At 38.3% G+C, this 27,296-nt stretch overlaps 1 protein-coding gene across 25 annotated transcripts; it reads left to right on the top strand.

The window, feature by feature from the left end:
* LOC148850295 (SEC-C motif-containing protein / OTU-like cysteine protease family protein) lies at positions 1-26,585 on the top strand. 25 transcript variants are annotated; one of them, XR_016099631.1, is made up of 12 exons: positions 1-357; positions 3,258-3,364; positions 3,547-3,622; positions 5,144-5,293; positions 16,137-16,219; positions 16,322-16,406; positions 19,769-19,918; positions 20,047-20,155; positions 20,393-20,443; positions 24,859-24,996; positions 25,095-25,192; positions 26,082-26,585. XR_016099631.1 is itself a non-coding variant. In XM_088946802.1 (12 exons), exons 1-12 carry the CDS (start codon positions 310-312, stop codon positions 26,203-26,205), a joined length of 1,089 nt encoding a protein of 362 aa, XP_088802928.1. In that variant the 5' UTR covers positions 1-309; the 3' UTR covers positions 26,206-26,585. The 25 variants fall into 25 exon arrangements, 24 of the variants coding, with proteins under 24 accessions (XP_088802928.1, XP_088802927.1, XP_088802919.1 ...); XM_088946802.1 differs by having other exon boundaries at positions 16,158-16,219; positions 24,859-24,887; XM_088946801.1 differs by having other exon boundaries at positions 16,158-16,219; positions 24,859-24,887; positions 26,079-26,585.
* The last annotated feature ends 711 nt before the right edge of the window (positions 26,586-27,296 follow it).

Genomic DNA, 27,296 nt, shown 5'->3' with positions numbered 1-27,296 from the left:
AGTCTCAGGCTTGTATTGTATATGAGCCTTTACGAATTTAAATTAGGGCATACATAATGGCCCAGCATTGACCTCGATCCCCAATGGCCCAATGCCCCAATCCTAAAATCGAAGAAAAGAAGGAAGAGAAAATCCCAACCGAGTCGCCACAGTTATACATGGATTGGGAGCATCGTTGGGACAGTATGTGCTCGAAGAAATTACAGAATCAAAACCATTACCAAATTCCGAACCAGTGCCGAAGGAGTTCTGCTTCACTTCCTCTCATCTTCAATTTCTTGGGCGAGTGCTGAAACGAATTAGTCGACAATGGTTCAAGCAAAACACCAGAAGTCTAAACCCAAAAAGCAGCCCCATGTAAGTTTTTGCAGCGCCCTCTTCCGAACTCCCCAACTCTATCTGGTACATTTTTCCCATCTTAAAGTTGTCAAAATTCACTGTTCAAAACTTATCAAATGCCAGAAGAAGTTGACGAAATATCTGAACCATACGCATAATGTGATATTTCCATTGGTTCTCAGTTTGTTTTGGTTATGACCTTGAAATCTGGTAGCTAAAAGCTAAATCCTGCTTCTTTGAACGTCTTTTAATGCTTGAAAGTGTGTGTTATAGTTGTTTCTCAACCTTGATAATATCGAAACTTCTTACGTATGGTGTGAACTTTCTGTGCTTATTGAAATTCTCTGTTCAATATACATGGACCATCCACTCATGCAAAATTGTGCGCACATTTTCCGAATTGTTTATGCATTTTGGTTGTTTCTGCAGGAATAGATTTGAAACTGTTTCCCGGTTTCTCAACCAAGATCAGTCATATGAACATTGTCTGATTGCTGATAAAAAAAATGAACATTGCCTGATAACCGTTGGATAGGTGGAAATATGATGAAGATAAATCTTTTAAGACAATGAATACATAGGGATCTGATTTTATTTATGCTGTCAATAAGGGCTTAGGATGGTTGATGAGCCATATACTTCTTACTAGCTAGTTTTGAAATCTCGTTGTCCCGTGGCTTTCTTAATAAATCTTCATCTGGTTGATTCATCTCTGGTTGCCCCTATGAACAGTCATTCTGAAAGCAAAGAATACTACAAAAATCCAGACATGTGAAAAATGGAATGTATCATCAGGTTCTTCCTTTATGCACCAAAACAAAAAGAAAATTCCTTTCTCAAATGGAGCTTTATCAGTGTATTGTGAAGTCCAAAGTGAACATGGACACTCCAAACAACCACTGAAGGCTGGATGAATACATGCTGGAATAAGAGCTTCAAAGTTAATTTCACTTTATCCTGAAGGCAGTACAACCCAAAACAATGTTCTTTCCAGGATGAGGTGGGTGGGTGGGGGAATCTAATGCCATCCAGTGTATGTACACTTTGGTTGGATTGAAAAAAGAAATAAAGAGAACAAGAAATCAAAAGATGCAAAACAACCAAACAAAAGGTCTAGGTCTGGTAGTGCTAGATGTCGCAAGATCATTTCTTTTTTGATGAATAATGAGTGAATTTATTAATAGATTAAGAGCATAAAAGATACACAGAGAAAGTTCCCAAATTGAGGCACAAGATGCAGCCTCGTATTAAAGCAGACAATTACAGTTTAGCCCAAAACATCTGATTCCTATGCACCCATTGTTTAGCTAGTGAATCTGCTAACCCATTTTCTGATCTTTTTTCCCATTGGAATTGGACTGACATGTTTGTAGTTAGCCATTTAAATCTTCATAGTGCCCCTTTATAGGACTAGGCTGCTGTTTCTGGTTCTTTTAACCACTGAATCACCAACATGGAATCACCTTCGATTAACAACTGTTCACAATTCAGTTCCTTGGCAAATTCAGCTCCTTGTAGCACTGCTTGAATTTCTGCATTGACTGAATCCCCTACTCCTATAGGGCCAGAATATAAAGTGATGATTAACCCCTCTATATTTCTAAACACCCCCCAACACAAGAAGGCCCTGGATTGCCTAAATTGCTGCCATCAAAGTTGAGCTTAATGATACCCTCTTGAGGAGGTTTCCATTCTGCTGATGGTTTAGGCCTAGTACTAGAGCTTTTGGCAACCACTTCCCAATTTCTCCATAAATTGTCAAAGGAGAATGGAGAAAATAGTTCCAAGGTCTTTACCCAATTAATGGCTCTATTAATTAAGCATTCCTATACAATGGTCTCGTTACTCTCGTTCTCATCAAAGATTCTGGCATTTCTTTCTTCCCAAACAGTCCAAACTAGTGCAACCCTATCACACCTCCACAAGACTCTACCTCTTTTCTTAGGCCATCTGAAAGTTGTAGGTTCAAATAGATTGCTAACCTGCATTGGCATTGTCCACCTGCATCCAGAGAGACTTAAAAGCTTTTCCTAGAGACCTACAGCAAAGGGATAGGATATTAGTAAATGGTAACAACTTTCTTCACTTGCTTTGCAGAGGACACACCAGTCAGGGGATAAACTGAGACAAGGTCTTCTTCCTTGTAGGTTGTTCAAGGAGTTAGTTTTTCAAGTGAGGCCTCCCAACAAAGGGCTCCTACTTTGGGGGGAACAGGTTTAGACCAGGTCTCTTTACAAGGGAAAGGCTGAGAGATAGGGACAGAGCATAAGGAAGAGAAAAAGGAGGCACAAGAGAATGTACCCGAAAGATTAGGGGACCAAATACGAGCATCTGGTTTTGAAGGGTACAGACAGATAAGATCAGGCAAGCAAAGTAACTGTGCTGTGGTCAAGTTAAGAATCTCTTAAATCTCTACTGAAACCCAAATCCCAATTGAAATCCGGTGACAAGGAGAAGGAGACATATACTGGTTCATTTTTAAAGCGAGAGAGGGAATACACAGGCGGAAAAAGGTTCTTGAGGGTTGAATTTCTAATCCATAAATCCTCCCAAAAAAGAACCCTAGCATCATTTCATTGTTTTACACTACATGGATACTGAATTACATAAGATGGATTTTGGAGTTGGTTACAAAGGAATGGTGTTGAAGGGGGCGTATAGCTAACTCAAGGAAATATTAATAAAAAATGTCTCTTGGAACATAATAGAGACTATGTAAACTCTGTTCTCCTTGTCTATTGTTCTTTTGATTTATTGCTATTACCCCCTTCATTTTGGGGCTTTCTTGGTTGTCCTTTACTTTTAACCCCACTTTATATTGTTATTTCTTACTTATAATACATGACTATTTTACTTTCATCTATCACATAATTCTTTGGTAAAATCTCATTTATATGCATAGCAAATTTCATGGGCAGGTAAAAAAGCAAGGGAAGCAGAGTGACCTTTCAGAGTTTCGCTCCCAGCTTGATGCTTTAGGCTTGAAAGTTGTTCAAGTGACTGCAGATGGTAACTGTTTTTTTAGGTTAGTCCTAGGTGGACAATCTCACATTTATTTTCGTGGTAATAGCATAAAATGCCCGTGAACAGTGGACTTTATATGATGGCTGGTTGATCTGATGTTTCTGTTGTATCTTTCAGTTTGAGTTTCATCTTTTACGTCAAGTATATTCTTGTAATTTAGGTTGATTGTTAGATAGTTTGCAGGGCTCTTGCAGATCAGTTGGAAGGAAATGAAGAGGAGCATGGGAAGTATCGCCATATGGTGGTACAGTATATTCTGGTAAACAACTATTTTTCTTAGAAAAGAATGAATGCCTTGTAGTTTTTATCCGACAATTATTTTCATTGGCATTGCTTCAGTTAAGATGTTAGTAACTTGTATTTCATATGAAACCTGTACTGCATGAGCTCATCTTGGATACCCATGAAATAACACACAAATTGCAACAAAAAAGGTCCCATAATTTTCTTTTCTTGATCCATAATCGAAAAGATTTCTTGATCAAAGGAGAACAAGCAATAACTATAAAGTTTGGCTGAAGTACTTCTGTAAGTGGGAGTCAGCTCCAAGCCTCAACAATGCCATCCACATGGCTAGAAACATAGAGTGCAAGTTGACCCTCCACCAAAAAAAAAAAAAAAAGAAAAAAGGAAAAAGAAAAAAGGAAAAAGATAAAAGATAAAGTTTTCCTCATAGTTGCTGATTCCAATACATCTTAGCCCTCACTCCATCTCTAGACAAGACTATCTGTAATGAGTTGGCAAACCTAAGAATTCACCTAAAGAAGATGTGCTCTTTGGAACCCTCAACTGTAGGAATAGTGTTCTCTGCTCCCTCTTCTCTTTCTTATCTTTGAGCAACCTCCTTTGAAGAATCTGAACTCTGGTCTTAAGGCAACACTTCACTTTCATCTTAACAATTTCACTTTTTGACCAACTGGCCAAACGGATTCAAACATGTAGAATCGAAGATGGGTTGCTTTCCTTGATATGGGCAGATCCGAAAGGCTTGAAGATCTTCATTTGTTTTTATCTTTTGAGGCATCTTTTATGGTTTGGGCTTCAATGAATTATAAGGCTTGTAGAGCCTCTCTAACATCATAGATTGCACTAAAAATATTAAAGATTAGTTGTTCATACTTCACTTGTCATGAGCATATAAAAGTTTATACTATTGGTGATAAATAACAGCTGAAACTTGTATTTTGAATCATTCAATATGATAAATGGTCCTTATATCCTTTCTTTCATCAGGTTACCAGAAAAAAAATATAGGTGTTTTATTATTATTTTTTACAGAATCAGAAAATTTGTGTATTAATAAGAAAGTATATCTTCTTCTTCTTCTTCTTCTTCTTCTTCAATTAAAGTATCATTTATTAATCAGAAAATATAGGGTGTAAGATGTATAAATTTAAGGTCCATAAACAATCAAGAGGTATAAAGAGGGATCCGAGTTACTTGTACTTGGGGCATGTGATCTAACTGAATTTGCTCGATATTCACTGGGCAAGATTTATTTCAATAAACTGTTCAAGAATTTCTAGAAGTGTTTGTTGTGATTTGTTCTTTGAAGAATTGGATTTGGAAACACAAACACACCTTTGGTCCTACAACAAGGCCCAACTGTACTAATATACTGTTTATCCATATCCACCTTCAATGCTTAGCATATCATTTAATAGATGATACATGGGACCTGGTGCTTCAAAAAGCACTTTGACTTGTATAATTTGTTCTGTGGACTTTCATATCAACCAACTAATACAAGTAAACCTGATCTCAGAACTGTGTCTAACAGAAGCATCGGGAAGAGTTTGAACCTTTTATTGAGGATGACATTCCATTTGATGAATATTGCCAGTCCATGGAAAAGGATGGCACATGGGCTGGACATATGGAATTACAAGCAGCTTCTCTTGTTACCCGTAGCAATATTTGCATTCATCAAGTAAGATTTTCCTCCACTTTTTATTACTTTCTTGTTTACATAAAACCAAATATTCTCTGTTTCTATTACTTGTTTGGAAATTTGCTTTGCTGATTGTTTAAGCTAAGCAAGGGGCCTAAAGGGAACAATTATTTTGGGCAGATCTGTACTCTTTTGTTTTTGTTTTATGTAATTCTCAATTTTCGGGAGAGGTCTTGTGCCTCTCCAAGGGTAGCCTGTAATGCTTTCACCACTTGATCTTTTTGATACTAAAATCCTCTCCATCTATAAAAAAACCACTTCCTAACCTATGATACATGGATACTTGTGCAATGGTGCCATATCATGTCATATTTTAATTTTTAGTGTAAGTTTCATATCTGACAACTTGTTAAGCTGTGTCCTTTTCCTGTCTGGGTAACATGGTCCTAGACATCATATCCTATGAAGTTTCTAGTTAATTCTTGTTTATCCCATTTATATGATGATTGTTATAGTTGAATGCTTAGACAGTGATGTGTTGGCTTAATTAGCATGGATTCTATATTATGAAAGCATTGACTTTATTTTTTTGTTAACTTGGCAGCTTAATTAATATGTTAAAAAAAGAGGTAATAATATAATATACACAATACAAATCATGCCCGAGAACCTCATATTTCAATTATAGGCTAGTTCATTTACCTTAATCCATTAGAACCCTTTCAATGATCAGCTGTCATGTTCTGTTTCCCTATAGCAAGAAAACATGTGATAAGCCATTTCATTTAGGACATTCCATCAAAAGTCTCATTCAGTAGCCTAGTCTTTTAGTCTAAAGCTTGAAAGGATCAGTTAGACCAACAATGCATGCCACCTTTCTATCTAGTGTTGTGCAAAGAAATTATGTGTTTCTTCATATTATGATCCATAACATTTAGGGCAAACTATCAAAGATATAGATATTCCTTTTAAGATCTTAATCAAGTATAAACAGTAGATTTAGTTAGACTGTTAGAGTTGCCAAACCATTAAGGACTTGGTTGTTCCAATGAAATGCATTACCCCCAAAAGAAAAAAGTAAAAATATTAAGAGAAGCATATTTAACAATGCATAGACAAATAAATTCATTGTATTTGTTTTCAAGCTGATTATGTTAGATGTATGGTGGGTTTTGTTTTTCCTTCTTTTATGTCAGTAGGATTATAAAAGTTCGGAAGGTATAGATGATTTTTCTGAGAAAGAGTACTGCTGAGATATGTAGTAATGTTTGGCAAAAAAGTGTAAATGTTGAATGTACATCAGTGTATAAAATTTACAATAGCAACCTTCTGTAAAGAAGAAGGTAGAGAAGGAGCTTTCACCATGGAAAAATTCCTTTTCCACCCTAGATCTAGCTAACCCATCTACAATTGAGCTGAGGTTTCCTTCAATCCATTTTGAAATCAGATCTGAAATAAAGAAAATAAGAAGAGAAGAGTGAAAAGAGGGAAAAGAAGAGGACAGAAAATAGAGTGGGAGAGAATCATAGCGAGAGTGCCTCTCTAAGGGATGCTTCCATTGTATGTATATAGTGGTCTTTTTTTAATAAAATTTCAAAGTTACTTATAAAAAAACAGAAAAAAAAGAATCATAGTGAGAGTGGTGGTGCCCATTCTCTTATTTTATTAGGGTAACTTTAAAATGAGTAAAAGGACAAGAATACCCCTGTGCTCCATAGAGTACACACATTACGACGCATTTAATTTCAGTTAAAATGGCATTCAGGGTTTCCCTAATTTCATGAAGGAAATGAGTGATACACCAAGGAACTCTTTCCATGCCTTGGCTCTATAAATGATATTTGCCGAATTGCCTTCAATGGAAATAGAATTAAAGTTTGCCTGTTTAGTAACTTATCAAATAGAAAAAATGGTTTGCCTGTTTAGTAATCTAGTAGTCCACATTCCAAAAGACGGGCAGGAACTTCATCTTTTGTGGGGGCTGTATTGGTGATAGGGCCACTGAAAGTCCAATACATATTTACATCAGATTTGAAAACACCTCACTGATACCCGATGGGCTTGGTTGCCGTGGGAGCTTCTATCAAATCATAATTTTATCTCCCCATGCACCCAACCTAGGGGTTTGTGCTCTATAATGCCTGCTTACCTGTACAAGGGTGTCATATGGTCGTATCATGTTGGATGCTTCAACTCTTTAGTTCAAATTCTGTATCTGACATTCAGCAATGTCCTTACCATATCTGGGTAATGTGGGTTGAAGGTGTCCTTGCAAGAGGAGCCTTGGGGAATGATCAATGAATATAGGATCTCTGGTAGGTCTCTCCTTAGGTCATCAGGGGATATGCCCCAAAATTCTTTTGAGGCAATAAGCAGCACAAGCTATGGAAGGAGAGAATAGAACTCCTTATAGCTAGTTAGCCACAAATTATTCTTTCTTGATTTTAAAAATGTGTTTATTCTTTTTTTTTTTGATAAATAAAATCATTTCATTAAAATAATGATTAGATACAAGAAAATCCCCTTAGAGGCATGAGACGCAGCCTCTCCGAACAGCAAATACACAAACTACAACAGAGAATACATGAATGTTGATGTTAAAACAAGAGTTACAGTTGTGCCCATAACAATGTTTCCCTATTTATCCCTTGTTTTGCCAAGACATCGGCAAAAGCATTAGCTGATCTCCCAACCCACTGTACTGTTATAGACATATTTCTTGTCAGCCATTTGAATTTCTTTAGCTCATTTTTGTAGCTCCAAGTGACATTCTCCGGATTATTTAACCAGTCCACTGTCTTAGAGTCTCCATCAATCAGAAGCTGCTCCACGCCCACTTCTTTTGCAAGAAGTATTCCTTGTATTGCAGCTAACAGTTCTGCCCGGATAGAGTTCCCAACACCTAAAGGGCCAGAGTAGAGTAAGACAATCTCTCCAGCCTCATTCCTCATCTAACAGTTCTGCCCAGATGTGTTTATTCCTTTCTTCTCAGAGACCTAAATAACTGCATGAAATATATTGATCAGTGGATGTTTGCCCCTAAACCCAGACCTTAACTTTTCAATGACAGAGCATTTCTAAGATACCAATAGAAGCTACTGGCTCCAGTCTCACTAGACTCAATAAGAAGTTTTATTAGTTTTCTAGTCTCATGACAGTGAAGTAGGTGGTGAGTGATGGACCTCCCCTCCCTCCCAATGTAAAAACTCCGAAGTCTCTTTCATTAGAGTATGGCACAAATATCAATTTTGTCTCAGTAAGCTCTTCAAATGAAGAAGAATACCCTATGTGTTAAGTAGAAATCTGCTGAATTAAAAAATATAAAAGAAAAGTAGTTTCTTGAAGAGAGAAGGAGAAGAAGAGAAGTTGGAAAGAAAAGAGAGCAATGATTTGGTCGGCCCTTCACTTATTATTTATACTAAAATAATAGAACAGTACAAAGACAACTATGCCCTTATAGGGCGGCAAAACATAAAACAGCATATATAACACTCAAAAACATAATAAAATTTGGACTTACATAACTATTATGGTCCCCACCTCCTATCTAACAACTAACATAAAACATCTACTCAGAAAAACATCATAAAACTAATTAATCTTCAACACTCCCCCTCAAGTTGGGAGTAAATGTCATACATTCCCAACTTGCGTAGATATGTTCAAGCTTGTTCTTTGCCACTCCTTTAGTGAGAACATCAACTAGCTGCAACTTTGAAGAGACATAAGGCAAACAAACTTCTCCGGTTCTTACCCTTTCTTTTATAAAGTGTCTATCAACTTCAATGTGTTTTGTCCTATCATGCTGAATTGGATTGTAGGCAATATTGATTGCAGCCTAATTGTCACAGTATAACATCATAGGTTCCTCCGCTTTCACCCCAATGTCACTCAAAAGAGATCTAACCCAAAGAAGTTCTGAGACACCATGAGCCATGGATCTATACTCAGCCTCTGCACTTGACCTTGCCACAACCACTTACTTCTTACTCTTCCATGATATCCAGTTTCCACCTACAAAGGTGTGCAGACTGAAACAGTCACCTCTAGCAGCCACCTATCCATACAGAGATTTTTTGAGTCTGCACACCTTTCCTTTACCAACATTTTCATAGAAGCCTGTTAGAATGTCCATATATACCTCCTCCTGTAAATGACCATTGAGAAAAGAATTTTTGACATCAAGCTGGAACAAGGGCCATGAATAGGTGGCTACTAGAGATAAAAGGATACGAACTGAACTCATCTTAGCTACTGGTGCAAAGGTTTCTAGATAATCAACACCATAGGTCTGAGTATACCCTTTTGCTACCAACCTTGCCTTGTACCTCTCTATCTTGCCATCGACCTTATACTTCACTGTGGATACCCATCTACATCCAACTGTCTCCTTGTCTGGGGGGAGATCAACTATTTCCCAAGTTTGGTTTTTGATCAAAGCATCCATCTCATCTTGCATGGATGTTTTGCACTCAAGTTTGGAGAGAGCCTCAGTAACATTCTTGGGTATAGACACAGAATCCAGGGAAGAAAGAAAAGCACAATAGGAGGGTGATAAGGCACTGTAGGAAAGATAGTGTGAAATGTAGTGGGCTGTACACTTTCTCTTCCCCTTACGAAGTGCAATGGGAAGATCAATGTCAGTGGGATTAGTTGCAATAATGGTGTTAGGGACAGAAACATTATCATCAGGAAACATAACAGGCTCAGGCTCAAGAGGAATACCCGGAACTGTATTTGCCGAATTTGGAGTTTTAGAAGGACTAACAGAGAGGTGTGGGTTGAGGATGTGTGGAGTCAACCATCATCTGCCAGCGCTGATATTTCTGTGAGGCTGCTTGTAGTGGCTCAGGTAATGAAACTAGAGGTGTAGGTGCTGGCTGAACTGATGGAGGCACCACAGAAACAGGAAGAGGAACATATTGTGAGTTCTCTTCCCCAAAACTCTCCCCCTGAGGAGAACCACTCGAGAAGAAGAATGTGGATTCAAAGAAGGTAACATCCACAATGACAAATCTACTCCTCGACACTGGGTCATGACAACAATGCCCCTTTTGGTTCTAAGCATACCCAAGAAAAACACATTTCTTGGCCTTAGGATCTAATTTCTTATGATGAGGGCCAAGAATGTGAACAAAAGAAACACAACAAAAAACCCTCAGAGGTATATGAAATATCTCTCCATCTGGAAAAAGAAGGCTAAATGGCACCTTAAACCCCAAAGTCCGTGAAGGAACACGGCTAATCAAATGCACGACTGTAAGAACTGCATCTCCCCAGAACTGCACAGGAACTGAAGCACACACCATAAGATTCCTTGCCACCTCCACATTGTGTCTGTTTTTCCTCTCAGCAACTCCATTATGTTGCTGTGTATATGCACAACTGCTCTGATGAACTACACCATGTTCTAAGAGATACGTGGTCAGGTCCTTCTCAAAGTACTCTCTGGCATTATCTGATCTAAAAGCCTTAGTTCTCACTCAAAATTGTGTGAAAACCATCTGGTGGAATTGTTGTACCAACTTAGGAACCTCATCACGTGATCTCATCAAATATATCCAAGACAATCATCCACAAACAAGAGAAAGTAACGGAATCCTCCCATGGAAGGGATATGGTATGGCCCCCATACATCAGTGTGAACAATATTAAAAGCAAAAGTACTTATTTTATTACTTGGTTTAAAAGACTGTCTACAATGCTTTCCTAACTGACAACTCTCACACTCCAAAGTAGATAACTGAACAGACTCAAACAACTTTGGCAAAAGACATTTCAAAGAACTAAAAGAAATATGTCCCAAGCGATTGTGCCAAAGCATAATCTAGTTCACCACTCGCTACTATTGTTTCTGCTAACATGATGGCCCTGATGTCTCGGAATCTCATCCAGAAGGTAGAATCCATTCACTTCACGACCACTCCCAATCATCTTCTTTGACTCCAGATCTTGCAAAACACAATTACCAGGAAGAAACGTCATGAAACAATTCAAATTTTTTGTCAAAGAACTAACAGATAATAGGTTGATATGAAGTCTAGGGACATGTAAAACAGAAGACAAAGTTATATTATTGGTCACTCTAACTGTCCCCTTCCCAGCAATGGGCATATGTGAACCATATGCTGTAGAGACTCTGTCTCTACCAGAGCACAACTAATAGGAACTGAAAATGGTAGGGGCATTAGTCATATGCTCAGATGCTCATGAGTCTATAATCCAGGGAGGTCCCTCCTTACCTGAAGTGGATGCAAGATTTGCAGTTGCATATGAACTACCTGTATGTGCGAAGGAAGTGGTGTAGTTGGCTCCTGCATTTTGCTGTCCATCTGGAGGCTAGAGCTAGATGAATCTTTCTTACTTATAAGCTGTCCAAACCTTTCCAATTTTGTTCTCACTGCTACTACTGCAATGGATTCCCAATTAGTTTGGGAGAGAGGGGCTGACGCTGAAGAGTCTCCTCTAGTGGCTACATTTGCATTTCCCTTCTTGTTTCTTGTCCGAGCAGGCATAAGATTTGGATGAAGCTTCCAACAAGTGTCCCTGATATGCTTAGGCTTCTTGCAATAATCACACACCAAGTCCTTATCTTCCCTTCTAGTCTCACTACTTCCCCTGTCTCCATTCGGCTTAGGTTTTGTTGTACCAACCATAGCTGATTGGTCAATCCTAGGCTGTCTCAGCATTACATTCCTCCTACTCTCCTCTCCAGAGACAAAGGCATAGGCCTGAGAGAGTGCCACACCCTCCCTAGAAAGAATATGCTGCCTAGCAATGTCAAATTTAGGGTTTAGTCCTGTCAAGAACTCAAAAACCCTATTCCTCTCTACCAGTCTGTGATAAGTTGTTGCATCATTTACATTTTCCCATGCCACAGTTTCTAAGTGATCTATTTCCTGCCATAGGGTTTTCAGCATGGAGAAATACATAACAAGAGGTTTTTCTCCCTGTTTCATACTTATCACCTGATTTCTTAACTGATAGACTCTGGCTTCATTTTGCTTCTGAGAGTAGGTTTCAGTCACTCCATCCCAAATCTCCTTAGCAGTATTAGCCCATAGAAATTTTTTTGCAATATGAGGTAACATAGAATTACACAGTTAGGACATTACCATGTAATTCTCCTGCACCCATCGGGAAGAGTTTGTATCAGGTTTCTTCTCCTCCCTAGTGAGATACCCTAATTTTCCACGGGCACCAATAGCCATCTTCGCTGATTGTGCCCACTCCAAATAATTTGTACCATCAAGTTTTACTGTAGTAATGAACCCAAACAAAAAAATATCACTACTACCTCCAACACCCAGTCCCACAGTACTGGTAGATTTCATCTCCATATTCCAACTCTCCATCTTACTTCAAACAGTTCAACAATAAGAAAAAATAGATTGGAGGCCTTCAAGAAATAATTTAATATCACACACAGAAACCAACCCTTCCGAAAGAAGAAAACCCTAGCTGGAGGGAAATCTCTCTCTTCCCCATGCCTCCCAACAGAGAGAAAAGTGAATCGATCACCCCGGGAGGCCCAAAAACCAAACCGCCCTCTTCAGAAAATCAAAAGAAAACTAGCAATACCTGGGTGCCCAAGATCAGATAAAAAACAAAGAGTCCAACTTTTTTGAGACTCTTCCCCGAACTCCAGTTCTTCCTGATTTTGGTGTCGAACAATAGATCACTTTCCTGATGACTAGATCCCACCAAAAACTCCAAGAACTGGGCAATCTATAGTAGATTGATCAGCCCTTGACTACTTCATGCAATTGGCTGATCTAGGGCTGCATGAGAATGCTTCAAGAAACCCTAGCCGATGCTTTGATACCAAGTAAAAATATGCTGAATTAAAAAATATAAAGAAAAGTAGTTTCTTGAAGAGAGAAGGAAGAGAGAAGGAGAAGAAGAGAAGAAGAGAAGAAGAGAAGTTGGAAAGAAAAGAGAGCAATGATTTGGCCGCCCCCTTCACTTATTATTTATACTAAAATAATAGAATAGTACAAAGACAACTATGCTCTTATAGGGCGGCAAAACATAAAACAACATATATATCACTCAAAAACATAATAAAATTTGGACTCACATAACTACTGTGGTCCCCACCTCCTATCTAACAACTAATATAAAACATCTACTCAGAAAAACATCATAAAACTAATTAATCTTCAACATGTTACAATGGAGGGACACAGTTTTCTTTCTAAAAAACATATACCACCAAGTCAGAAATGATCTAAATGCATTTATTGAGTTCATAGGATAGGAGGATTTTCAAACATATTTTCAAGGTACCAAAGACGGAAGCAGTGCTGGAAAGGATGGAATTAAAAACTACTACTGCAAATCTAAGTCAGCTCCAGTTGGTGGCATTAAGTTAGGTAAGATGGTTCTGTAATGTGCATTTGGGACCACCTTGCATGGTTGAAGTACTAACTTACTACTTCACTCACTACTAGTAAGTGAAGAACAAGGATGCACAGCTGAATTGAGGATATGGCTCTTGGTGGGAAGGGGTGGTGAAATAGGATTTTAGCCAGCCCCACGTAGCTTGGATAAGGCTTTGTTGTGTTGAGTTCTCATAAAAATTTGGCGATTGCAGTAATTTAAAAGGCGTGCCTCAGGCATGGACTATGTAGTCGTTAGCTTTCTGCTGTGTATTACTCCCTGCGTTTGGACCACATTTGGATGCAGGAGTGATAACATTTTTATTATTATTTGAATTGTTTTGATTGATAAAAATAATGATCAAAACAACATGTTTCTCAAATCATAGGGAGGCAGTTGTCTCAAAAATCTAATTGCCAAAGTAATATTGTGTGTATGTGGGTGTGTATTTTAATTGAGATCTAGGCAGGAGCATCTCATCCGCAGGGTCAGGATTGAGTGTCCAGAGGCTGTTCTCTCCTACGTTTTTCAGTTGGCGTAAGAAGAGAGGGAAGGTTATGTGGAGGAGCATTAGGGCAGCTGTATGTTGGCCCCTTTGGGAAGAAAGAAAGTTACGAATTTTCTCAGACAAGGACAGATCCCTGGCAAACCTATTAGATTTAATACTTTTAAGGGCTGTCCATTGGCTAAAATCTCTGGAGCTGTTTTCAGACTTTCCTGTGGCCGACTTTTTAAGAAATTGGAAAGAGATAACTACTTCTGCTTTGTGTAAGAGGACTCCTAGTCCCTCATGGTCCCCTCCTCCCTCTGGATTCATAAAACTGAATTTTGATGGCAGTAGTTTGGGGAATCCAGGACCTTCTGGGATTGGGGGAGTGCTTAGGAATGAGGAGGGGAAGGAGACTCTATTAGGGCTGAGATCTTTGCAGCTCTGGAAGAAATTCAAAGAGCAAGGGAACTAAATATCAGACATTTGGTCTTGGAAGGTGACTCGAAGGTGGTGATTAGCTGATTGAAGGAAGAGGACAGTGGCTTGTGGAGCTATAATAATGAAAAGAAAAAATTATGTTGGTTGGGCAGAGACATTGAGATACATTATAGCTGGGTGAAGAGGTCTGCCAACTCATTTGCAGATGGGCTGGCCAAGCAGGGGGTGAATAGGGAGGCTATCTTTTGGGCTAATTTTTAACTTTCTGTCTTTGTATTCTGTTGTTGAGGAGTTAAGTCTTTTTACCTCCCCTTTTGTATCTAAATCTTCACAATTATTCGCATCATTTATAAAGTTTTATTGTTATTGATAAAAAAAAAAACCTTTGGTAGAAACCTTCCCATCTTTATTCATGGCTGCATTGAACAGGGATTGATGCTTTAAAGATTGCTATGAAATCCTAAACAGAGCTGCTGCGTGGAACTCCCAGTTCAGGAGAAATATGAATTATTGGGAGGTTGAATCCATGGTGGACTTGTTGCTATACAGGTGGGCAAAACAGATAGGAGGTGCTGGGAGTGGGACATGTGAGGTGCTTCTCTGTCAAATCTTTTTTTTTTTGATAAGTAAAGTCTTCGAGAAGCTGGACTATCAATCCCTTGATGAATTCCCAAGTTACTCAACCGGCAACGGTGGATTTATGACTTTGCTGATAAAAAAAAATCCCAAGTCACTCAATATGGCAACTAGCAGCACCTTTGGAAGTGGCTTTTTTAGCATGGACTGCAACCTTAGAGAGATGCATAGCAGTTGATAGGCTATTGAGTAGCGGAATGGCACTGAGCAATGTTAGTTGCACCCTTTCTTTGATTGCTTCTGCGATGAGAAATCACCTATTTCTGCACTTCCCATTTGCTGCAAACATATGGAAAGTAGCCCTGGATGCTTTTGGATTGAGTGGCTGCTTTCCAGATTCAATTGAACATTTTCTTCAAGAATAGCAGGGGCCATTGCTTGGTGCAATGGTAAAATCTTGGCCTGACAAGGCACATAACATGTACATATCAGTGGGTGGGTAGGGAGGCAAATGCTTTGGCTGATCATCTTGCTTAACCGGGGGCTACTAGGGACCATTTATTCTGGGCAGCATTATAATTTTTTCTGATCTTTTGTAACGGTTAGGGGAGGCTGCATCTCGTGCCTCTCCAAGGGATTCTTGTAAAATCTTATTCCTATTGTTTAATGAAATCATTTTCAATTATCAAAAAAAAAAAAAAAATCTTGGTCTGACAAGCATAAGAACAGGGGTTTTGAATCTGAGAGCAGCCATTATGTGCAAAAAATGCTAAATGTTAGGTCCTTATCCAGTCCAACCCTCCCAAGCTCCCATATAGCTGCCCTGACATTAGGTAATGGACTTACTAATAATAACCATTAAAAATCTTTGCTGTGCAAAACATGTTTACTTTGTTAAGTAATAGTACAATTCTTATTTGTTTTAATTTAGTTAAGAATTTAATATTTTTGATAGGTAATGGTTAAAAATTTATTGATTATCAATACTTGGGCAAGTTCTTACTTGTCTGTAAACAGCTGATGTCACCTCGGTGGTACATAAGGAACTTTGATAATCGTGGAATTCGTATGATACATTTGTAAGTACCTTGTAAATCTTATATCTGGTAGAACATTTCCCATTATAACTGAAACTTGAATGTTTTTTTTTTTTAAGCAATTATAACTTGAAACTATTGCAGATCATATCATAATGAGGAACATTACAACAGCGTGCGGTTAAAGGATGATGAATGCAATGGCCCAGCTAAGCCAATTGTGATCAAGGTTTGAGTTTACTAGGACTTGTAATTTTAAGATCCATAATCATATTTTTTTTTTTGTTTTTCTATAAAAAAACCTATAGTTGTATTGTGCTATTCCTGGTTCATGTCTGAACTCCAATATGTGAGCAAAGGTTTTAACTTATATTGTATTTTGATAATTGAAAAATTAATATCATTAATCAAGCATAATAGAACTTTAAAAGCTTCCCTTGAAGAGGCGCAAGGTGCAGCCTCTCCCAATCAATACAAAGGATCATAAAAACAGTTTTAACTTATATTGTTACTCTTGAAAGGCTGATGCTGATTGTGATTAAGGTTGGAATTTGCTGGAACTTGTTACTCTTGAAAGTCTTATTGTTTTTTTTTTTTTTTATCAGCAAAAAACTTTCATTATTAACAGGGAAATTAAGATACAATAGATAAAGATTGCAGAGGGACAAATTGCAATCTCCAGCAATTAGTTACAATTCTGCCCGGTACAATGAAGATCTATTTGCCCCTTGTTTTGCCAAGGTATCCACCATCCCATTTGCATCCCGTTTGACCCAACCAGACTGAGAGTTGAACTTCCTTGCAAGTGTGTCAATTTCTCTGAAGATAAATTTGAGCTTCCCAGGTACTGATGTGATGTTTTTGGCCCAAGAGATGACCAATAGTGAGTCTCCTTCTATTTCTAAGTCTGTTGTTCCTATTTGCTCAGCCATCTTTAGACCTTGAAGTAGGGCTAGAGATTCAGCCTATATTGAGTCACCAAAACCTATTGGTCCTGAGTAGAGTGCCACCACCACAACGAAATGATTTCTAAACACACCCCCTATGCCTGCCCTTCTTGGGTTGCCAATAGAACTCCCATCGAAGTTCAGTTTGGGTACATCTGTTTGTACTACTTCAGCCCAATTTCTTACTATCTCATTCGTGGAGTAGTTTCTGAATATCTCCATGATCTTCACCCAATGTGCAATTTTGATTTTTATGGCTTCAATAACTTCCTCTGTTTTGCTTTTTCCTGAAAAGATTCTTAGGTTTCTTTCCTCCCATATGGTCCATATTGTAGCTGCTCTTACTGCCTTCCATACGCACTTTCCTCTTTTCTTCTGTTGACACAGGAAAGAGGGGCTGAACAGACTTGCCACATCCTGTGGGGGGAGCCCATCTGCATCCAAAGAGAGAATAAACAACATTCCAAATACCCGAAGCAAAAGAGTAGGATAAAAGTAAGTGGGTTAGGGTTTCACCACATCCCAAACAAAAGACACGCACATGAGGAGAGAGGCAATTGTTTGGCCTTCTTTTCTGTAGCACATCACAAGTGTTTACCTTCCTAAGGAACACTTACCAATAGAAAGCTTGTACTTTTGGAGGGATTTGTTTAGACCAAATTTCTCTCACTGGGAAGTTCACCCCCATAGGATCAATGTGAGTGAGCAAACCAAAGAAAGATGCATAGGAAAATAAGCCATCAGAAGTTGGGGACCAAACTCTACAATCAGCTATAGATTGGTCCAAGTAGACCCTCTCAAGTGTTGAAATCAAAAGCACTAGAGACTCACACTCATTTTCCTTCAACCCTCTTTTGAAACCAAAATCCCAAGAGATCCCCGACTCTGAAAGCACACCAAACCTAGCAACAGGTTTGTTTTTATGGTTTGATAAGGAGTGGGGGTTAGGGAATTTGATCATAAGAGGCACATCCCCAACCCAAAGGTCTTCCTAGAATTGAAGAAAGGTTGGATATACCTCAAAGATTGCATTCCAGGGAGAGGATGGAGCTGCATTGTGGGCTAGTTTTGCATCCCAGTCGTTATCTGCTTCACTATGTAAGCTTTTAATGACCTTGTGCCACAACCTTTCTTCTTCACAAGGGAATCTCCACAGCCATTTCCCCAGAAGGGCCTTGTTTTTCTTTAATAGGTTCCGTGTACTTAATCCACCCTGCTCCTTAGGGTAACAAACTTGCTCCCACTTCACTAAATAATCTTTCTTTTCATCACCTGGTTCCCACAAAAAATCCCTCATAATCTTCTCCAACTTCCTAACTATTTTCATCGAGATCTTAAAGGTGGAGAGGAAATAAGTGGGTAGGTTTGCTAGGGTTGATTTTATCAAGGTGATTCTTCCCCCCAAGGATATATAATTTCTCTTCCACATTGCCAACTTCTTCATGAACCTCTCTACCACCGGTTTCCAAAAGCTTTCAGCTTTCGGATTCCCATCCAAGGGCATACCTAAGTATTCCAGAGGCCAATTTTTCACTTCACAACCTAGCAGATTTGCCATGGCTTGGATTCCAGCTACACAACTTTTTCCCGAATTGACTTTCAGTTTGGAGACCTGTTGAAATTCATCCACCAATCTTTTCAGATTCCTTAAACTGGATTCATCACAATTTTCACAGAAAATGATTATGCCATCAACAAATTGCAATGAGACACCACCACTTCTGATCTACCCATCCTCCAACCTTTAAACTGGTTTTCTTGATCAGCCTTGGTGATTTGTCTACTCAAAACCCCAACCACAAAGGTGAATAAGAATGGGGATAAGGGATCAACCTGTCTTAGTCCTCTTTTATCCTGGAAGAAATCCTTTCCTACCCCATTCATCAGAATAGAAAAATGTGCTGAGCTAATACATTCTTTAATCCACATCCTCCATCTTTCACCTAGCCCCATCTTTTCCATTAAATTCAACAGGAAGGACCAATTCACCATATCATAAGCTTTTTCTAGGTCCAATTTACAAATCATACCTTTACCACCTTGTTTTCTCTTAGCTGCCACACACTCATTTGCCACTAAGATTTGATCCACATAGGGCAGTACAGTCTTCAACCTACCAACCAGGACTTTAGCAATGACTTTGTACAAGCTACTCACTGGACTTATCGGTTTGTAATCCTTAGGGGTTTTGACCTCTTTCTTTTTTGGCACTAAAGCAATAAAAGTTGCATTTGCTCCAGGCGATAATTTTCCTTCTCGGTAGAACTCCACAAATACATCCATTAATTCATCTTTCAAAATTTCCCAACGATCCTGATAGAAAGCCATTGAAAATCCATCCGGACCCGGAGCTTTAGATCTATCCATCGAGAATATTGCTTCATGTATCTCCTCAATAGTGAAGGCTCTTTCTTTCTAGGAGATTAACTTTGGATTCTGGCACTCTGTCCCACTGTAAATCTCCCAATTCTGCAATGTTTTCATCAGAGGATGCTAGGATTGACTTAAAATGATCCACAAAGCATCTTTCAGTTTCCTCTTTTGCAGTTACTACTCTTGAAAGTCTTATTGTGCTATTCCTGGTTCTTGTCTGAACTATAAAATGTGAGTAAAAATTTTTAACTTATATTTTTATTCTTGAAAGGCTGATGCTGTCCTTTCAGCAACATCCCATCAAGTGAAGCCCGCAGCCGCCAAATCAAAAGGAGGCTCTTTTGACAACAAAACTACTACAGGATCGATGAAACTGGTCATGGCTGGAAGTGGATGTGAAAATGTTGATAGGGTTGAACAGGTGAGAGATCCTCCTCTAGATTCAATTACTATGTTCCCATTTCTCAATACCTCTGTTGGTGTTTCAAGTTCTCTGATTTCTTAATTATGGATTTGCTGAAATTAGTTGATTATATGGTCCTATTCCAGGTTTTAGAACAATTATGTGGTGATGTAGATGCTGCAATAGAGTTTTTAATAGCAACACAAAGAATGGATGGAGATTCAGTTGAAAATGATCAACTTTCTTGCGGAAATGGTACATCCCTCTAGTGTATGTGGGTGTTGATACTTTTTGACATTAATAAAATCCATCACATTACTCTTAAAAAAAAAAGTCTTGTGAAAATTGTGCTTATGTAAATGGCTGATTGGCATCTTCTGCAAATTCCTGACACTCTGATAGTAGTAACAGAGTCCATGTTTCTTTTGGTTTTCATGTTGAGGTGATCACAGTCTTGTTCACTAGTTTTAAACTTCCTTTCTTTCTTCTCAGGTATTGCTAACAAGGGAAGTCTTCCTTTCACTAAGCACAATGTTTTAAAAGGTATGCCTAGGCTCATGGGTGAAGTTCATTCTGCGGGGTGCATTTCATCCAAACCTAGGTGCACTTCAAATATCTCATTGCTATGTTTTGATGAACTAAGCTTGAATTTGGTGTTTTAATAGGTAAATTTTAGAGTTTAAGCAGTTTAGCCTTCTTTTCCAAAGGTTGTAACCTATTTAGGACTTCAGTCTACAAAGCTGTGACCTTAATAACATGGTGACTTATTATGGGTTTTCTGTGGCCCTGCCTCAGCCATGGATGTAACAGGTGCTATGTCTAATATCCATGCTCTACTGGAAGGTTTTAGAATTGCCAGGAATCAGCAGATTACATGATTACATGCTTAGAAGTGGAAGGGGACTCAAGAGTAGTCATTAGTTGGGCCACTGCCCAAGTTTCTGGACATTGGAAGCTCTCCCACTTTCTGCTGGAAATCCATGAGTTGGTTTATTCTATCAACTGCAGCGTCGGATGGATCCCCAGAGATCTGAATCAGGTTGCAGATAGTCTAGCTAAATCTGGGTTGGAAAGGGATTTATTGTACAGTGGAAATACTTAGCCAAATGCTTAATATGGGCCTGGCTCACTTTTTGCTTCAAAGCCTTTGATCTTGTACATCCCTATATTTTTTGTTTAATGAAAAAAAAGGATTTACATATTCTTCTTCTTCTTCAAAAAAAAAAAGGATTTACATATTCTTCTATCAAGTTTTTTCTTTTGTTTTTCAATTTTCATAAGTGGTGCCTCACTTTGTTCAGGAGTTGTCTCTCTTCATGCTTCAGGCTTTAGGAACCCTATGCACTTCAGTTGCATTTCTCACTTAAAACACTGACATATAGGGATTCTTCATTTTTAAATAATACCATGGCATCATCTTTCTTTTCTTTTAAGATAAAACAAAAGGAATAAAGGGAACTGTAGTAGAATGGTTGGGGTTTTCTTGTCCCTAGAAATGTCCTCCCTAGATGATTAAGGCTTTTGCAAGGACACTCCAGTATGTGTTCAATGGAAGCTATCTGGATTGTAACTTTTAAATTAAAAGTTATTCAAAAGAATTGTGGGGTTTAAGTTCTGATGGAAATCACAAAGAGACAAGGAATCACAAGGATGCCTATGTTACTTGGATATGAAAAGGACACAGCTGGATAAGGTATTGGATACAAAATTTACACTAACAATTTAAGCATCTGACATGATATGGAACCCTTGTACAGGTATCTGGGTATCATAGGACACTCTACATGGGTGTTGTCTACATATGGCTGCTAAGTTTGGAAGGGTATTCAGAAGACGTATAGTCAGTTGATGAAAGGTATAATCTACAAGATAGGTAATTGTGAGACTCGAGAGAGTTAGATTGTGGCTGGATTGTTGGTCTGATTAAAGGCCTCTTTCAGTTATCCAGATTTCTTTGCAATTGCAGATGACAGAGGCTGTGGTGGCTCATTATTTTCAGAGGGAGAATGGTGCACTTTGGAAACCTTGGTTTCATGCATATTTGCATGATTGGTTGATTCATGAAACTGCTATCCTTCTTTTCAAGCCCCAAGGAATGCATAGGTTTAGCCTTGAATGATTGTAGAAGGTGATGATGAGGGACAAGTGGTTTCTTTTCTATCAGGTCTTTTGCTGAGCACCTGATGCCAGTTGGTAGTCCATCTTTCCCCTGATGTGATGTGGCGTATGCCAGCCCCTTCCAAATTTGCCTTCAAGATGTGGACAGAAGCACTTGGGAAGTGCTTACCAGAGGTAAATTCATCAGCAGAGGAATGAGCGTTTTTAATCCAGGATGCACCATGTGTAATTGGGAGCTTGAAAAAGCAGACCATCTTTTTATCCACTGTCCTGTTGCTCATAGAGTCATCTTTTCAAAGCACTTAACCTGCATTGGACTTTTCCAAGATCTGTAAAGGAACTATGGATGGGTGGAGGGTAAAAGGTTTAAACAAGAAAGGGCGGCATGTCTGGTGTTCCATGATTTGAACTATTTGGATGGAAAGGAATGCAAGAGTTTTTGAAGGGAAAAAGCTCTTGAGTATAGGAAATCATCAAGAATGCTGTGGGGAGAGTGTTTTCTTGGGTGTTGATAGGTAAGGATTCAAAGATGTCCCCCAAAAAATTCTGATGGAAATCTATGGACCTAAAAATAACAAACAAGATAGGGAACTAAATGAAGAACTGCATATAGGAAAGCATTAGGGCCATTACAATAATAAACTTGAGGGATTTCTCCAATTTCTCCTGGCCCACTATCAGAAAAGCAGTAAAGCTCCAATTTGGTAGTAGCTCTCAGGGGAACCCCAGCCCAGCAGGTGCTGGTGGACCTTCTTTAAACAGGGATGGAAGCAAAAGCATTTGATGGGCTTATAGTGGTCCCTTGGACAACTGAAACTTAACCAAGGCTGAGGTACTTGCCTTCCTCACAGGGGCCCAAGTGTCTTCATCTTGCATCTCATGGTTCTAGCAGAGATTGTCCAACACTGTGATAAAGCAATGGATTGGATCAGTGTCCATGGAGGCTTACTGGTTATCTTAATGAGATCGGGAAATATTAGTGTCTGTCAATGTGCAAATCAGATGGATACTGAGGTGGTTGAATGCTACTGCAGACTGGTTGGCTAGATCAGGTCTCAATGTAGAATTTTTGCATAGAGAAAGCTCAATGTTTTAGTAGCTTCCTGTCTGGGGGGTTGGGCTGTATATTCCTTTTGTATACTATTTCTTTCTTTCTTTCTTTTTTATCAGCATTCCTTTTGTATACCATTCCTTATCCTCTCTGGCAAAATCCTTCCTGTTGCTAATACAATACTATTACCTTTGAAATGATAATGGTTATGATTAGAATAGGAATATGCGAGAATTAAAACAGGGGAAAAATTAGAATATGAATACTGTGGGAATGTATGTGCTCCTAAACAAGCTCTAAGAAGTGAATACTTCAGCATCTGAGAGGTGAAAGATGATGGGAAGATTGCAGCAATGGAAGTTTTACAGTCAAGTCTCTTACAACACTATTACCTGAAACCAAGTGGAGAACTCTAATATCAAAGGTATTTGGAAGAATCCTGTTCCCCAAGGGTGGTGGGGAAGTTTTTGCACGGGCTGGTAGCAATAGTTAGAATGCTATTTTCAGACTACCTGAAGAATAGAGTAGTCAAAATGGCCAGCATACCCACCGTGTCACATTGGTTCTGAAATTGTTGACCATTTATTCATCTGTTGGCAGGCTCTCTTTGGCATTTTTTTCCTCCTCCCTGTATAGGTTTCAGCTTCATCATCATAACACTCCTTGGGAGATATTTTCTATGTGGCTGAAGATTCATGCCAGCAAGAAGGCAAACATTTTTTTGGAGCTGTATTCCATTTGCTTTGTTGGAGACTATGGAAAGAAAGAAAAAAAAGGCTATTTAAGGATAAATCTCGAATCTTTGTGAGATTATGTGCTGACATTGGAAAGGAAATAGTAGCTTGGGTGCTGATACTTCTAGATTTTAATGATGTCAACAGATCAGATTTTAGGGAAATTTTTGGAAAACTATTGAAAGGCCCAACGCTGTATCTAGTAGCAGTTAAAATTGTACTAGGGTGTTAGATGATCACCCTTTTTCTGATATACTGTTTTATTTTCTTTTAATGATTTTTCCTTTTTACTATAAAAAAAAGAATATGTGGGAATTAGAAGAAAGTGATTACTTTGAGATGTAAAGTAAATGTACTTAATTTCTTGTCTATAGGACCATAAATAGAGCTGGAACTCAGGAAGTTTCAATTGAATAATCTAGAAAACAGAGATGGCAGCTTGTTGCTTATTCTTGTTTTACTAAAGAATAATGAAGACAATGACACAAAAGGAACATAATGAAGTGGCAAATGGAGTGGATAACCACAAATGAAGATGTTGAGCATAAAATTTATTAGTTAGTGGAGGTACTTTGACTTCGATTAGCATTACATAGGTACTCTGATTAACATCTTGGCTTTTTTTGTACATATATAAATACATCTTCATTAAATACTTTATTATTCATCAACAACAACAACAGCAATAGTAGTAATTTCATTCAAACTTTTAATTGTAAATGGAATGGTGCAATATTGTTTTCTTTTTGAGGTTAAGGCTTTTATTCCCCCCCTTCCCCCCCCCGGGTGCCTCTTCTAATATTAAGCGCAACTTTTAGTCTTTTAGTATTTAAATAGTAGCACCAGTCCACTTTAGTCTTTTGCCTAAGAAAGTTAGTGAGCTCCCATTGTCATCCTTAAGATAGAAATCTGTTATTCTTTTTTTACTGGCATATTTGGTAAAGATTATGGTCATTGGTCACTATGTAATTTGAATCATGCTATTGGGACTTTTTTTTTTTTTTTTTTACCTTCTAGGTTTTTTACCATGTAATAATATATACATGTATTCCCAGGTCATGGAGGCAGTGAGCAGTATGAGAAGGTAAACGAAAATGAGATATGTGAAAAAGATAAACCTAGTACTGATATTAAGTCCACTCAAAATGATACAAGATCACGTCAGGATGACAAGGTTAAACTTTACATGCCATGTACAACAGTCCTTTCTCACTCTGGAGGTGTTTTGAGCTTATCTTTATGGATTCTTGATAACCAACTTTGTTTTTAATCTTTTTCCTGGTTCCTGCAGAAAATCCCAAGAAACAACGTGTGCCCTTGTGGTTCAAAAAAGAAGTACAAGGCTTGTTGTGGGTCAGTCGCATCGAAATCCTCTGCTGAAGTTGTAATGTATACTTCTTGAAATCCTCTTAGCTTTTTCCCATGTTAAGCCATTCAAACTTGGTAATATATAGAAACTGCAAATTCTCTTAGCTTTTGTATACTTCTTGAAATCCTCTTAGCCTTTTCCTATCAGGTTGATCATTGATTTTTATGAGGAGAATATATAGAAACTGAAACACCTCCTCCCTCTCAAATAAACAGAATAGTAAAGAAAATCAAGGTGTCGTCTAGGCAACAAGGCACTCTTGGTTAGATGCCTCCAACGAATGCCGTGACTAATATAAAAAAAGGTCTGTCTAGGCAACTAGACACCTACCTAGGCAACAAATATCACAAGGCAAGTGCCTCATTGTAATATTATTTATTATCACAGCTGCATATTATTACTATGTTAATACATCCTATCATATTCAAATATTATGTTATACCATTTATGCTTTGTGATTTTCCCATAAAATTGATAAAACATAACAGATTTAGGGGTTTTAAGACAAGAAAAATAAAGGAGGATGAAGAGTTCTATTTTTAACTCCTTTTTTCTTAGTTACTTTCTCTCTCACATTAAATTGAAAAGTACTCTGCCCCTTGTTCTTTTCCCTTTCATTGATCTCTCTCTCTCTCAAAAATTTTTAGTTAGTATAAAACTATAGCATTTTTCTCATCTTAATAATTTTTTGACATGCAATTTCTCTATTAAATACTTATTTTGTTGTAGCATTGTGTTTGGAATATTAAAATTCTATTCCCTTTTAAATGCGATGATTTGTAAAATGCATTGTTATGTAAAATTAGAGAACTAATGTTACTGGTAAAATGCATTGTTATTTTTCCAAACTTGGTGTATTTCTGTGAGAAGAAGCTTACCTATTTTTATTGTTGGGCTCTATCTCAGCAGCCAACAAGCTACTTCTGGCACAAATAGAAAAGAAAGAAAGCAGGGCAAGAAATGTGGGTCAACCAAATCTGCACCTTCCAGTGAATGTAGTGAACCACCGGATGTGGGTGCACTTTGTATCTGAGCAATGACTCTGAGGTATCTACATGGCTGCTGACTATTCTGCATTGTCCGAAAGGACATTCCTTCCTGCACATGGTCTAGTAAATTAATTTCCTCTGGTCTCCCTAAGCGGATGGTATTCATGATGTCAACACTGGTAGGAAACATTGTTTAACGCTGAACTGGTACTTGCAGGTCAGGTATGAATGCTGTAATAAGTATTATTTTTTCAGTGTGTTTGTCTACTTGTCATTGACGATGGCACTACAATTGTTGTGTTCTTTGTTTACATTTGATACTTGTCTAAGAGATATGGATACGAAGTGTAGCATATCTGACCTATATATACTGATGTTTATAATCTTCTATTGCCAAAAAAAAAGTATATATTCTTCACCAAAACATGCTCTATTCTCGCCTTGACTAGTAATTGCCCCAAATTGTGCTATTGCCTCTTGTTGCATAAACATGACAAATATTAAAGGAGAAAAGAAAAAAGAATGAATTTGTGCCTTTGGAGAAGAAAGGAATGCCGGAACTGAAAGGTTAATTACAATGGATGGTGATTAACTTTTTAGATCCCGTATCGCATGGGGTAAATCGGTAATTGAGCAACTTTTCCGTGTTCGAGCACCGTTATAACGGTTCCCATGGAAAATGAACTTCCCGGAGGGTGGGTACCGAAAATCCGGATCTCTTGCCCACGTTTATCTCTACCACACATGGAGAACATCTCATCCTCTGCATAGTATTATGCAGGGAGAGATGTTCCCAATTCACGGAGGGTAGTGTGCTGTGGGTAGACGTGGGCAGGGTTCTCATGGGCAGGAGATCCAAACTCGTAGATACCCACTGAAATCGTTGATCATCTCCTACCTTAGTCTTTACATGGGTAAGTGGAAATGCAACTGAACATTTGCATTTAGCACGGAAATTTATTAAGCCAACTCTTGCTCAGGTAAGTGTGTTACCTAGATACCAAAAAACTAAGGGATAATAACTCTAAGGGATAATAACTTTTTCAGCCCACCTCACAATTCTTAGTCCCACTGTACAGGTGGGAGGGGGGGGGGGGGGATTTCAGAGTTCTATACCTAAAAGAAAAAACCTATG

The sequence above is a fragment of the Nelumbo lutea genome, chromosome 5 (genome assembly GCF_056320005.1).
Source record: "Nelumbo lutea isolate HS-2025 chromosome 5, American lotus-T2T, whole genome shotgun sequence".
Classification (NCBI taxonomy): domain Eukaryota; kingdom Viridiplantae; phylum Streptophyta; class Magnoliopsida; order Proteales; family Nelumbonaceae; genus Nelumbo; species Nelumbo lutea.
The sequence above is the reverse complement of the archived record's forward strand: the minus strand, read 5'-3'. Positions and strand labels throughout refer to the sequence as shown.